This window comes from Oncorhynchus mykiss, chromosome 13 (genome assembly GCF_057628025.1).
Source record: "Oncorhynchus mykiss isolate SJ-2025 chromosome 13, ASM5762802v1, whole genome shotgun sequence".
NCBI lineage: Eukaryota > Metazoa > Chordata > Actinopteri > Salmoniformes > Salmonidae > Oncorhynchus > Oncorhynchus mykiss.
In genome coordinates, this window is record NC_143034.1 from 14,569,183 (window position 1) to 14,583,883 (window position 14,701).

Below are 14,701 nucleotides of genomic sequence, written 5' to 3' on the forward strand. Positions count from 1 at the left end.
ATTATACTTCAGTATTCCATAGTAACATCTGACAAAAATATCTAAAGACACTGAAGCAGCAAACTTTGTAAATTAATATTTGTGACATTCTCAAAACCTTTGGCCACGACTGTACACTAGTGCTACGCAAGGATATATAGACCACGCCCTACCCCCTCGTGTGAGGTCCTCCCAACCCCCGCCGCTCTCTGCCCCACCCCACCCCCTCCTCTCCTCCCCCTCAGTCTCTTCCTCCCGCCCTCCAACCCGTCCCCGTGTCCCAGTAAAGCGCTTTGAGCTCCGGGACTCGTCCTAGTTGCCTAACGCCGTCAGATGGAAACATGGCGACAGAGGTGAGAATGAATAGACTAATCATCTATCGTCTTCTTCAGCCTGTCTTTCCCTTTACCTCTATGGGCGTATGGTTGTATTGTCTTCCATGTGAGCAGGTAGCCTTGTGGAGACGGTTGTAACCTATATTCTGAACCGTTTGAATGGCGTTTGTCAGTAACAGCAAGGTTAGCCCTATGATAGAAAGGATTGTGTAGCATACAATAATTTCAATCTCTGTTACCCAGCAACAATAGAAATCAACACAACAGTTGTTTATTTACGTGTAAAAAGTTCATTTCGAATATAACATTTGCTCAAACGGGTCAGGCAGGCAGGTTCATTTTGGCAAATAAATAATCTGCTTTGATTAGAAATGGAAGGCTTGTCATTTTAACACTTCTTCGGTCACCCTGACCGACATGGCATGTGAATATCATATAATCCCTATATCATTATATTGCCATATTAAAGGCGTCGGGAGGCTACGTGCCTGAATAGAGGTTAGTTAGAGGAATTCTCTTTGTAGCACGAACGGCATTTGACAGGGCTGTGTAGCCTATGCTACAACTTGTGCTTGAGAACAGGGATAAACAAGCAATCCTCGCGCCGTTAAGCTGTTTTGGTGAAAGCAGAGCTCTTATTTTTTTTGTCTCTAGAGTTCCGCTGTTAATCCGGTATAGGCAGGCTGGCCCGTGCTAGTGCTGAAACCTACTAAAGAGATATCAGCACCGTGGACAGCAACCCATTGAGGTCAAGGAGAGAAAATCTCCGCGTTTACACGGATCTTTTCATTTCCGTTATTCGGTCCAACTGCCCTTTTTATTGCCTGTCATTCATCGACACATTGGGGAAACAAGCTTGACGAACCATAACAGCCTAAACTAGTTTCCCAAAGCAAGAAACTAGACCCCCCCCCCCCCCCCACCCCCCCACGCCTAAACGGCTAGGTCCACAACTATGGACATCAAGCTTCATTATGGGGGGGGGGGGCGGACGGACCATTTGGTGCCATCGTTGGCCTATTGAGCCTTCTAACCCTGCTCTTACAGAGATTGATTTGTTGTGAGCTGTTCTGTGATGTTGGGCCTTCTTCTCTTGGCTCAATTCCATGATCTGGCTGCTGTAGCAGTGTGCATGGTCAGAGGAGAGAGAGAGGTAGACAAAGAGCTACAGAGAGAGGAGGGGTAGAGAAGAAAGGAGAGAGAGAGAGAAGAGAGAGGGGACGGGAGAGAAGAGAGAGGGGAAAGGAGAGAGAAGAGAGGGGAAGGGAGAGAAGGAGAGAGAGAGCTACAGAGAGAGAAGACCAGTTAGAGAGAGAGTGTGTCTGTGTCTGGGCCGTGATCCAACGGACTGCCAGACAGACTTTGATTGAACACCTCTCCTCTATCATCGTATACCCCTAAAGACTACATCAGCCACTGTTTGTATACATTACCTCTTGAACAGAGAGTGTGTGTGTGAGAGAGAGAGAGCGAATGAGCAGTTTAGTTTTATTCTCATGGTGAGTCATACACACTGCTTCCTCAGAACCAGAAAGTTATATTATTAGAATTCTATCCACAATCTCTCTCTCGCTCCCCCTCTCTTCCTCACACTCCTTTCTCTCTCCTCTCTCTCTCCCCAAATATGGGTGGGTGGGTGGGTGTGTGCGCACTCTTATGTGTGTTTGTGTCCTGTAGTTCCATAACCTCCAAGAGTTGAGGCACAGTGCATCTCTGGCCAACAAGGTGTTCCTGCAGAGAGACTACAGTGATGGGACCACCTGCCGCTTCCAGACCAAGTTCCCTTCTGAGCTGGAGAGCAGGGTGGGTAGTCTAACACACACACACACACACACACCACACACACACCACACCACACACACACACACACCACACCACACACACACACCACACCACACACACACACCACACACACACACCACACACCACACACACCACACACACACACATGGCTGAAAAGACAGCTAACTGAGTGTCTCTCTGTCAGATTGAGCGGCCGTTGTTTGAGGACACAGTGAAGAGGTTGAATATCTACTATGCGGAGGCAGAGAAGATGGGAGGCCAGTCCTACCTGGAGGGATGTCTGGCCTGCGCTACAGCCTACCTCATCTTCCTCTGTATGGAGACACGCTATGAGAAGGTGAGACCGGGCTAAACCACCACAATATAAACACAGTAGAACTTCAGTAAGACCACAACATAAACACAGTAGAACCACACAGTAGATCCACAACACTAGAACCACACAGTAGAACCACACAATAGAAACACATTACGACCACAGTAGAACCACATAGTAGAACCTGAGGCCCAAAACACCAGTCTCAACGTCAACAGTGAAGAGGCAACTCCGGGATGCTGGCCTTCTAGGCAGAGTTGCAAAGAAAAAGCCATATCTCAGATTGGCCAATAAAAAGAAAAGATTAAGATGGGCAAAAGAACACAGACACTGGACAGAGGAGCATCCCGGAGTCACCTCTTCACTGTTGACGTTGAGACTGGACAGAGGATTCTGCCTAGAATGCCAGCATCCAGGGGTCGCCTCTTCACTGTTGACGTTGAGACTGGACAGAGGAATTCTGCCTAGAAGGCCAGCATCCCGGAGTCGCCGCTTCACTGTTGATGTTGAGACAGGTGTTTTGCGGGTACTATTTAATGAAGCTGCCAGTAGAGGACTTGTGAGGTGTCTGTTTCTCAAACTAGACACTCTAATGTACAGTCGTGGCCAAACGTTTTGAGAATGACACAAATATTAATTTTCACAAAGTTTGCTGCTTCAGTGTCTTTAGATATTTTTGTCAGATGTTACTATGGAATACTGAAGTATAATTACAAGCATTTCATAAGTGTCAAAGGCTTTTATTGACAATTACATGAAGTTGATGCAAAGAGTCAATATTTGCAGTGTTGACCCTTCTTTTTCAAGACCTCTGCAATCCGCCCTGTCATGCTGTCAATTAACTTCTGGGCCACATCCTGACTGATGGCAGCCCATTCTTGCATAATCAATGCTTGGAGTTTGTCAGAATTTGTGGGTTTTTGTGTGTCCACCCACCTCTTGGGGATTGTTGTCAATGGGATTAAGGTCTCAGGAGTTTCCTGGCCATGGACCCAAAATATTGATGTTTTGTTCCCCAAGCCACTTAGTTATCACTTTTGCCTTATGGCAAGGTGCTCCATCATGCTGGAAAAGGCATTGTTCTTCACCAAACTGTTCCTGGATAGTTGGGAGAAGTTGCTCTCGGAGGATGTGTTGGTACCATTCTTTATTCATGGCTGTGTTGTGAGGAAAAATTGTGAGTGAGCCCAGTCCCTTGGCTGAGAAGCAACCCCACACATGAATGGTCTCAGGATGCTTTACTGTTGGCATGACACAGGACTGATGGTAGCGCTCACCTTGTCTTCCCCGGACAATTTCTTCCCCGGATGCCCCAAACAATCGGAAAGGGGATTCATCAGAGAAAATGACTTTACCTCAGTCCTCAGCAGTCCAATCCCTGTACCTTTTGCAGAATATCAGTCTGTCCCTGATGTTTTTGCTGGAGAGAAGTGGCTTCTTTGCTGCCCTTCTTGACACCAGGCCATCCTCCAAAAGTCTTCGCCTCACTGTGCGTGCAGATGCACTCACACCTGCCTGCTGCCATTCCTGAGCAAGCTCTATACTGGTGGTGCCCAGATCCCGTAGCTGAATCAACTTTAGGAGACGGTCCTGGAGCTTGCTGGACTTTATTGGGTGCCCTGAAGCCTTCTTCACAACAATTGAACCGCTCTCCTTGAAGTTCTTGATGATCCGATAAATGGTTGATTTAGGTGCAATCTTACTGGCAGCAATATCCAGCAATATCCAATGATGACGGCATGTGTTTTCTTGCAGGTAACCATGGTTGACAGAGGAAAAACAATGATTCCAAGAACCACCCTCCCTTTGAAGCTTCCAGTCTGTTATTCAAACTCAATCAGCATGACAGATTGATCTCCAGCCTTGTCCTCGTCAACACTCACACCTGTGTTAACGAGAGAATCACTGACATGATGTCAGCTGGCCCTTTTGTGGCAGGGCTGAAATGCAGTGGAAATTTTTTTTTGGCGATTCAGTTCATTTGCATGGCAAAGAGGGGCTTTGCAATTAATTGCAATTCATCTAATCACTTGATCATTTGATCACTTCATAACATTCTGGAGTATATGCAAATTGCCATCATACAAACTGAGGCAGCAGACTTTGTGAAAATTAATATTTGTGCCATTCTCAAAACACTTGGCCACAACTGGACTGTCCTCTTACTCAGTTGTGCACCGGGGTCTCCCACTCCTCTTTCTATTCTGGTTAGAGACAGTTTGCTCTGTTCTGTGAAGGGAGTAGTACACAGCGCTGTACGAGATCTTCAGTTTCTTGGCAATTTCTTGCATGGAATACCGTCATTTCTCAGAACAAGAATAGACTGACAAGTTTCAGAAGAAAGTTATTTGTTTCTGCATGTGTTAACCCTTTTGCAATTATGTTTTCTAATGATCAATTAGCCTTTTAAAATGATCAACTTGGATTAGCTAACACAACGTGCCATTGGAACAGGAGTGATGGTTGCTGATAATGGGCCTCTGTACGCCTGTGTAGATATTCCATTCAAAATCTGCCGTTTCCAGCTACAATAGTCATTTACAACATTAACAATGTCTACACTGCATTTCTGATCAATTTCATGTTATTTTAATGGACAAAAAAAGAATAGCTTTTCTTTCAATAACAAGGACATTTCTAAGTGACCCCAATATGTTGAACGGTAGTGTATGTTCCTTACTTTGTCATACTGTCTCCCTCTTTTGTTATTTCTTTCTCTCCCTGTTCTCTCTCCCTTTCCTCCCCCCTCTTTCTCAATCTCCCCCAGGTGCTGAAGAAGATAGGCAGGTACATCCAGGAGCAGAATGAGAAGATCTACGCCCCGCGAGGTCTACTCATCACTGACCCCATCGAGAGGGGCATGAGGGTCGTATCCTTACAGCTACTACTGCTGCTCTGTGTGTGTGTGAGAGAGACAGACAGACAAAGAAAAACAAAGACAGAGATGACTGAAAAGACAGAGATGAAGAAAACAATATAGACAGAGAGGGTGAACAGTACACATGTATGAGATTTAAAGAGGGAGAAAGAGATGGAGCGAGAGAGATGAAGAGTCAACAGTACATGTGGGCTCCCAAGAATAAGGATCTTGTACAGTGCGTGTGTATTGGATAGACCCAGACCCTCCCTATAGACCCAGACCCTCCCTATAGACCCAGACCCTCCTTATAGACCCAGACCCTCCCTATAGACCCAGACCCTCCCTATAGACCCAGACCCTCCTTATAGACCCAGACCCTCCTTATAGACCCAGACCCTCCTTATAGACCCAGACCCTCCCTATAGACCCAGACCCTCCCTATAGACCCAGACCCTCCTTTAGACCCAGACCCTCCTTATAGACCCAGACCCTCCCTATAGACCCAGACCCTCCCTATAGACCCAGACCCACCCTATTGACCCAGACCCTCCTTATAGACCCAGACCCTCCTTATAGACCCAGACCCTCCCTATAGACCCAGACCCTCCCCATTGACCCAGACCCTCCTTATAGACCCAGACCCTCCTTATAGACCCTCCCTATTGACCCAGACCCTCCCTGTTGACCCAGACCCTCCCTATAGACCCAGACCCTCCCTATAGACCCAGACCCTCCTTATAGACCCAGACCCTCCTTATAGACCCTCCCTATAGACCCAGACCCTCCTTATAGACCCCGACCCTCCTTATAGACCCCGACCCTCCTTATAGACCCAGACCCTCCTTATAGACCCAGACCCTCCTTTTAGACCCAGATACTCCCTATAGACCCAGACCCTCCTTATAGACCCAGACCCTCCCTATAGACCCAGACCCTCCCTATAGACCCAGACCCTCCCTATAAACCCAGACCCTCCCTATAGACCCAGACCCTCCTTATAGACCCAGACCCTCCCTATAGACCCAGACCCTCCCTATTGACCCAGACCCTCCCTATTGACCCAGACCCTCCTTATAGACCCTCCTTATAGACCCTCCCTATTGACCCAGACCCTCCCTGTTGACCCAGACCCTCCTTATAGACCCAGACCCTCCCTATAGACCCAGACCCTCCCTATAGACCCAGACCCTCCCTATAGACCCAGACCCTCCTTATAGACCCTCCTTATAGACCCAGACCCTCCTTATAGACCCCGACCCTCCTTATAGACCCAGACCCTCCTTATAGACCCAGGCCCTCCTTATAGACCCAGACCCTCCTTTTAGACCCAGATACTCCCTATAGACCCAGACCCTCCCTATAGACCCAGACCCTCCCTATAGACCCAGACCCTCCCTATAGACCCAGACCCTCCCTATAGACCCAGACCCTCCCTATAGACCCAGACGCTCCCTATAAACCCAGACCCTCCCCATAGACCCAGACCCTCCCTATAGACCCATACCCTCCTTATAGACCCTCCCTATTGACCCAGACCCTCCCTATAGACCCCGACCCTCCATAGACCCAGACCCTCCTTATAGACCCAGACCCTCCCTATAGACCCAGACCCTCCCTTTAGACCCAGACCCTCCTTTTAGACCCAGACCCTCCCTATAGACCCAGACCCTCCCTATAGACCCAGACCCTCCCTTTAGACCCAGACCCTCCCTTTAGACCCAGACCCTCCCTTTAGACCAAGACCCTCCTTATAGACCCAGACCCTCCCGATAGACCCTCCCTATCGGAGTGTGTTCCTTCCTTTAACCCCATCCTGTCCAGATAGAGATCTCTATCTATGAGGACCGAGGCTCCAGTGGCTCCTGCTCAGGCTCCAGCTCTACGTCCGGCAGCAGTGCTCGGTGACCGGGTACATGTCACCTCCTCGCCACTTCCCCGGACCCTGGAACGCTACATCCAACCACAGTGTTCGGTGACTGGGTCCACGGCACCTCTACCCCCCTGATCCCTGGAGCTCTACAACCCTGGTCCCTTAGAGAACCACCCCGACAGCAGTGCTTGGTGGGCTGGGTATGCCTCACCTACCGCAACCACAATGGCCCTGACCGTAACAAACTTGAGCTAACCGACCGAACATTCGATCGCAACTGAACCACATGGACCGAAGCAGATCAAGCTGAATCTATCAACGTTGGGAATACTGACGATTTAAAATTGCATTTTGGTTACGTCCCAAATGGCAGCCTTTTCAGGCCCTGGTAAAAAAGACACTATATAGGGAGCCATTTGGGACACACATCCTCCTATAGTGCACTAGTTTGGGGCTCTGGTTAAAAGTAGTGCACTAGTTTGGGGCTCTGGTAAAAAGTAGTGCACTGTGTTTGAAGATAGTAGTGTTCAAGATAGTGACTAGGGTGTCATTTGATAGGGAACGATGATGGACTACTACTACTAATAGGGAGCCATTTGGGATGTAGCACTACACAGCTCGGCTGAGATGTAAACCACATGGATGGGCTGATAGTAGCAAACAGATGAATGCAGCTCGTTCCATCCAGAGACATATATATTAGCCTGTATAAATGGCTCAGGTACCATCCACTGGTCAGTGTCATGATGCAGCTTGGTATCAAACACTCCACAACCCAGCTAACCTCTTGTCTTCAGTGCTGAACCACCAGCTCTCCTAGATCATGATTATGCAAATACACAGCTACCTGTATAGACTATGTAGCATCCTTTAACATAGTGTTGTTCAGTCCTGGTGTTTTAGTGCTGGTCTGGAACAAAAGCCTGCACCAGGACCTTGTAATAAAGTCATGAACAATTCTTCCTGCACGCGCACAAACACTCCTTCCTTTTTTGCTACACAAACCCTCCTCCAAAGAACCATAAACTGCCAAAATGTCATTATTTATTGATGTGATGCGCCTGCCTTTTTATTTTCATCTGGGACATGTTTATGCAAAAGTAAGAGAACTGGAACCTTCATAAAAGTAGAGAACTGGAACCTTCATAAAAGTAGAGAACTGGAACCTTCATAAAAGTAGAGAACTGGAACCTTCATAAAAGTAGAGAACTGGAACCTTCATAAAAGTAGAGAACTGGAACCTTCATAAAAGTAGAGAACTGGAACCTTCATAAAAGTAGAGAACTGGAACCTTCATAAAAGTAGAGAACTGGAACCTTCATAAAAGTAGAGAACTGGAACCTTCATAAAAGTAGAGAACTGGAACCTTCATAAAAGTAGAGAACTGGAACCTTCATAATGCTTGTTGTTGTTTGATACTCGTGATCAGAAGAACTTTAATAAATAACTACTGCTCTTCCATCCCTCCATTTTAACATGTCATTATTTTTCACTGTCAAGGAAATACCCACTGGGCACACACTGGTTTTGAATTCCATGTCATTTCAGTGGAATAGACGTTGAATTGACTTCTCTGGTCTGGTAAGTATCTTCTCTCTCCCCAGAACCTAATCAAGCATTTGATGCAATTATGTGAGATTTTCGATCTGCGTTTCCGAGATTACATTCACTATCACACCGTTTTCAAACTGTTACAGACAACATGCCTAAACGTTCCATTCACGTCTTATTATTTGATCCAACTGAGCATGCCGACCCCCCCCCCCCAAAAAAAAGAAGTGCATAGTTGTCCAGAGTTGAGGGGTCACTCCTTCTAGCATCATACATGTCAAAGTTCATCCGGTATGACCTTGACACTCCTGGAGCATCATTGAGTCCATGGGAGGGCTGTGGTCAAAAGTAGTGATTGACCAGGGCTGTGGTCAAAAGTAGTGCACGATATAGGGATTGACCAGGCTACCATTTGGAACTCAGTCAAGCAATCCCCATGGAGGCATGTGACTGAGGGGCCCTTAGCCTCATATCTCCATTCAGACCATGGAGAGGGCCAGTAGAAACAGGAGGGAGAGCCCAGAGTGGAGGGGCCCCGGCCGGGGTGAGGAAGAGCGGACCCCCTGGAAGAACGGAGCTACAGCTGCAGAGAGATGGAGAAAGAGGGTAGTAACGAGTGGGTACCGTCTAGGGTTAGTCCGAGGGTAGTAACGAGTGGGTACCGTCTAGGGTTAGTCAGGGTAGTAACGAGTGGGTACCGTCTGAGGGCAGTAACGAGTGGGTACCGTCTAGGCTTAGTCTGAGGATAGTAGCGAGTGGGTACCGTCTAGGGTTAGTGAGGGTAGTAACGAGTGGGTACCGTCTAGGGTTAGTCTGAGGGTAGTAACGAGTGGGTACCGTCTAGGGTTAGTCTGAAGGTAGTAACGAGTGGGTACCGTCTAGGGTTAGTCTGAGGGTAGTAACGAGTGGGTACCGTCTAGGGTTAGTCTGAAGGTAGTAACGAGTGGGTACGGTCTAGGGTTAGTCTGAGGGTAGTAACGAGTGGGTACGGTCTAGGGTTAGTCTGAGGGTAGTAACAAGTGGGTACTGTCTAGGGTTAGTCTGAGGGTAGTAACGAGTGGGTACCGTCTAGGGTTAGTCTGAGGGTAGTAACGAGTGGGTACTGTCTAGGGTTAGTCTGAGGGTAGTAACGAGTGGGTACAGTCTAGGGTTAGTCTGAGGGTAGTAACGAGTGGGTACCGTCTAGGGTTAGTCTGAGGGTAGTAACGAGTGGGTACTGTCTAGGGTTAGTCTGAGGGTAGTAACGAGTGGGTACTGTCTAGGGTTAGTCTGAGGGTAGTAACGAGTGGGTACTGTTGGTAGGTAAAAGGAGAGGGAACGAGGGAGGAGAGCACCAGGCACATCATCAGTCCCCTTCATCCCCCTCTACTCACCCACACATGCCCTCCCGTCCTTGGTGGGCTTGTGGCCCCTGGAACATGTCTTCCTGGGGCCACAGTTATAGTGGCCGTAGGTGTTGATGCAGACTGGACGGCTCTTAGGGCACACTGGGGGCCCACTCTGTTGCTTACACTCGTTGTTGTCTGGGGAGGGTTAAGGAGGGGGGTGTTAAGGATTTCATCCCCAACAAACATTTGGTTGATTAAATATTTTCATCAACTAAATATTGTCTTGAAAGAGAGTCTGATTCACTAGTTGTTGTCTGGCACGGGGCAGGGGAGGGCCAGGGTGGTTGGTGAGGGAGAAAGGAGGGGGAGGGGGGGGTGAGTGAGGGAGTAAGGGGGGGGGGGGTGGTTGGTGAGGGAGTAAGGAGGGGGAGGGGGGGTAGTGAGGCATGAGGTAGTGAGACAAGGGGAGGGTGAATAGAGGGGTTGGGGGGGGGGGGGCAGTGTGAGGGAGAAGGGTCAGATGGAGGGATGGAAAAGGTATGGGAATAATTGATCAAGGATAAGATGTTGTGCTTTGAAAAGATTGTTGGATTCCATCGATGCTGTTGTATTGATTTATTAGGGATGGTTAATTATTCTAAAACAAATAAAAGAGCAAAGGGGAACAGTTTGACTTGTCAAGAAAAACAAAGGAAAGTAGAACAATGAGGTAACACTTACAGAGAAGATGACACTTATGAAAGATCGAAGCAAAACAGAGATAATCTACTAGTTCAAATGACAAACAATATGGAGTGTCATTGGTCTTCGACAGTATACATTATCTTGATGACAAGGCAGATTTGTATTTTTATTTTGCTTCAAGGCATCTCATTCACTGCCCTCATATACCTGCAGAGATAGAGAGGACCAGAGAGGAGCGAGAATGAGAGAGCGAGCGGAACTTAATTTATTAATCTGTGTGTTTTACTATATTGTAAATGTTGTTATATTCCATCTATTCTCTGCCAGACAAGACAGATCTACATACCTGCACAGCGGCCATTCTTGACAAAGAATCCTTCCCCACACTGAAAAAGACCAGGACGTCAGTTCAAAGACATTTCCCAGCTCCGCCATTTTGAATGCTAACAGAATGTAGTTGATGATTCAGTCACTTGTATTTCATCTGATCCTCTTGGGAGAAAGTCTAACATGCTGACTGCACCGGGCGTCCGCATGTGGATTTTGTCCACCCACACCAGACGCGATCAGAACACGCAGGTTGAAATATCAAATTAACTCTGAACCAACTATTAATTTGGAGACCGGTTGAAAAGCATTAAACATTTATGGCAATTTAGTTAGCTTGCTGTTGCTAGCTAATTTGTCCTGGGATATAAACATTGGGTTGTTATTTTACCTGAATTGCACAAGGTCCTCTACTTTGACAATTAATCCGAGTTTGTTTCTAGAAATCTCTCCTCCTTCAGGCTTCTTCTTCTTTGGACTTTATATGGCAGTTGGCAAACAACTTTAAGGTGCATTACCACCACCAACTGGACTGGAGTGTGGACCTCAGTTCATCTTTCAATCACCCACGTGGGGCCTCCCGGGTGACGGAGTGGTTAAGGGCGCTGTACTGCAGCGCCAGCTGTGCCACCAGAGACTCTGGGTTCGCGCCCAGGCTCTGTCGTAACCGGCCGCGACCGGGAGGTCCGTGTGGCAACGGACAATTGGCCTAGGTTGCCAGGTGCACGGTGTTTCCTCCGACACATTGGTGCGGCTGGCTTCCGGGTTGGATGCGAGCTGTGTTAAGAAGCAGTGTGGCTTGGTTGGGTTGTGTATCGGAGGATGCATGACTTTCAACCTTTGTCTCTCCCGAGCCCGTACGGGAGTTGTAGCGATAAGACAAGATAGTAGCTACTAACAATTGGATACCATGAAATTGGGGACAAAAAGGGGTAAAATTCAACAACAAATTGTTTTGTTTTTTTTAAATCACCCACATCACCCATATGCTACTAAAAGCCAATGAGGAGATGGGAGAGGCGGGACTTGCAGCAAATAGAATCAGGTTCTATTTTAGCGCCTTTTTTACGCAGACACTCATTGATGCAATGATTGAATAACATGTAGGTGTCCATTTATTTTGGAACGTGAGCGTACGTAACGCCAGCGGTGAGGTCAGCATGTAACGGTTAGGAATCTCCACACAATGTCATTAAAACAGAAAACCTACTGTCGTCATTGGGTAAGAATGTAGTCGCTGGGGATGGATTGGCTGAAATTTTTACCCAGGGTCATAGTTCATATGTCATGGTGTAAGTCCGCAGAACGTACCTGGGTATCAGGGTTCAGCACAGACTCCTCCCCCTCTTTAGGGTAGCCAATCTCCATCACAGAGTTCATGTCACCAGGCTGCAGTGGGCGGGCCACGGAACGGCCATCCGGCCAATAGACCTCCACCACGGTGACCTCGTCCTTGCCTGTGAGCCAATGTGAAGAAAGGAAGATAAATACACAAGCTATCCAGCTAACTACTAGCTAATATGTCTACAAGATGTCTACTGCACAGGAGGTTGGTGGCACCTTAAATCGGGGAGAACGGGCGTGTGGTAATGACTGGAGCGGAATGGTATCAAATACATCAAATTATTTCAAGGTGTTTCATGCCATTCCATGTTCTCCGTTCCAGACATTATGAGCCGTCCTCCCCTCAGCAGCCTCCACTGCGCCCTATGCACTCGTGGAGATCTGAGAGGATTTGATTGGTAGAAGCAGTATGGCAAAACTTCCACATCCTAGCCAGAGGGGAAATTGGAGTAATTATCATATTGACTGCATCTATTAAATCCTTTCAGATCTCTACAAGTGCATAGGGTCTAGGGGTCCATTTGGGATTAGGCCGTCAATGGGAAGTAAACAGGAAGTTACCCAGTCCAAAGTGGGCGACAGGCTCCATCTCACAGAGGTACCCCGAGCCGCCGTCGATGATGCGCATGAGAGCCCCGCTCCGATTGGTGTAGGCCGTGACCCGGGCCCCGCGGGCGAAGGAGCCGAACCGCGTGCGAGGGATTACACGCAGCCAGTGATTGGACGAGCCCTGTCAGGGTCAAAGGTCAGAGGGTAAAGCTGATGGGTCAGGAATATGTCGGGTGATATCATGGGCCCTGTTCAAACACTTGAGTTCATCCTCCTTCCATATAAATATGATAATAACCAAGGAGATAACACATTGATTTGGAATCGTCGCCTTGCATTAAAATATCTAAATGAAATCTCATCCGCTTGCAGTAATTCTCCACCAGGGGGCAGTAATGAGGTCGTGACCATGGAGAGAAAAGGGGGTCTGGATGGATAGAACCCGTTGTAGCAGGATCAGTACTCCAGCACTGCTGTTCAATCACCAATATTAGCGTAGAGGTTGTTTTTTTTCAACCCAAAATAAGAAGAAAATTTACTACTTTAAAATGGAGAAAGCCCATGCTGTCACAGGAGCCATTATGGCTATACAGTATGGGTAAGACAGTACACTGTCCCGCTCTCAGCACATATCAAAGCTGCAGGCTAAAGTTAAATCTAGACTTGGTTTCCTCTATCGTAGTCGCTCCTCTTTCACCCCAGCTGCCAAACTAACCCTGATTCAGATGACCATCCTACCCATGCTAGATTACAGGTCAGCAGGTGAGGGTGCTCTGGAGCGGCTAGCTGTTCTTTACCATTCGGTCGTCAGATCTGCCACCAACGCTCCTTATGGGACACATCCCTGCACTCTATCATCTCTGTATACCCGTTGCAAGACCCACTGGTTGATGCTTATTTATAAACTCCCCCCCCCCCCCTGCCAGTCACATTCTGTTAAAGGTCCCCAAAGCACACATATCCCTTGGCCGCTTGTTTTTTCAGTTCACTGCAGCTAGCGACTGGAACGAGCTGCGACTGGAACGAGCTGCGACAAACACTCAAACTGGACAGTTTCATCTCCATCTCTTCATTCAAAGACTCAATCATGGACCCTCTTACTGACAGTTGTGGCTGCTTTGCGTGATGTATTGTTGTCTCTACCTTCTTGCCTGTGCCCAATAATGTTTGTACCATGTTTTGTACAGCTACCATGCTGTGTTGTCATATTGTGTTGCTACCGTGTTGTGTTGCTACCGTGTTGTGTTGCTACCGTGTTGTGTTGCTACCGTGTTGTGTTGCTACCGTGTTGTTGTCATGTTGTGTTGCTACCATGCTGTGTTGTCATGTGTTGCTACCGTGTTGTGTTGCTACCGTGTTGTGTTGCTACCGTGTTGTGTTGCTACCGTGTTGTGTTGCTACCGTGTTGTGTTGCTGCCGTGTTGTGTTGCTACCGTGTTGTGTTGCTGCCGTGTTGTGTTGCTACCGTGTTGTGTTGCTGCCTTGCTATGTTGTTGTCTTAGGTCTCTCTTTATGTAGTGTTGTCTCGCTTGTCGGGATGTGTTTTGTCCTATATTTATATGTTATTTTTGTGTATGTATGTATGTATGTATGTATGTATGTATATATATATATTTTAATCCCAGCCCCCGTCCCCGTAGGATGTCTTTTGCCTTTTGGTAGGGCGTCATTGTAAATAAGAATTTGTTCTTAACTGAATTGCCCTAGTTTAATAAAATAAATATATTTTATAAATATGTCAAAGATGCAAAGATA

The 14,701-nt window shown here is 47.5% G+C and overlaps 2 protein-coding genes across 4 annotated transcripts in view; one reads left to right on the forward strand and one right to left on the reverse strand.

Annotated features, from left to right (window-relative positions):
* Window positions 1-195: 195 nt before the first annotated feature.
* Window positions 196-8,626, forward strand: golga7ba (golgin A7 family, member Ba). Of its 2 annotated transcripts, none has more exons than XM_036948154.2 (5): window positions 196-332; window positions 1,992-2,117; window positions 2,302-2,454; window positions 5,201-5,302; window positions 7,115-8,626. In XM_036948154.2, exons 1-5 carry the CDS (start codon window positions 321-323, stop codon window positions 7,196-7,198), a joined length of 477 nt encoding a protein of 158 aa, XP_036804049.1. In that variant the 5' UTR covers window positions 196-320; the 3' UTR covers window positions 7,199-8,626. The 2 variants fall into 2 exon arrangements, with proteins under 2 accessions (XP_036804049.1, XP_090051458.1); XM_090195332.1 differs by having other exon boundaries at window positions 210-332; window positions 7,119-7,670.
* crtac1a (cartilage acidic protein 1a) overlaps window positions 8,566-14,701 on the reverse strand; it is an 11,613-nt gene continuing 5,477 nt past the window's right edge. The window contains exons 11-15 of one of the 2 annotated variants that reach the window (XM_090195320.1): window positions 12,959-13,127; window positions 12,365-12,510; window positions 11,073-11,112; window positions 10,088-10,237; window positions 8,566-9,297 (exon numbers count right to left, since the gene is read on the reverse strand). In XM_090195320.1, the coding sequence (XP_090051446.1) occupies window positions 9,194-9,297; window positions 10,088-10,237; window positions 11,073-11,112; window positions 12,365-12,510; window positions 12,959-13,127 (609 nt within the window). In that variant the 3' untranslated portion in view covers window positions 8,566-9,193. Of the gene's footprint in view, window positions 9,298-10,087; window positions 10,238-10,642; window positions 10,934-11,072; window positions 11,113-12,364; window positions 12,511-12,958; window positions 13,128-14,701 lie in introns of those variants that run through there. The other variant, XM_090195321.1, reaches the window with a different exon arrangement.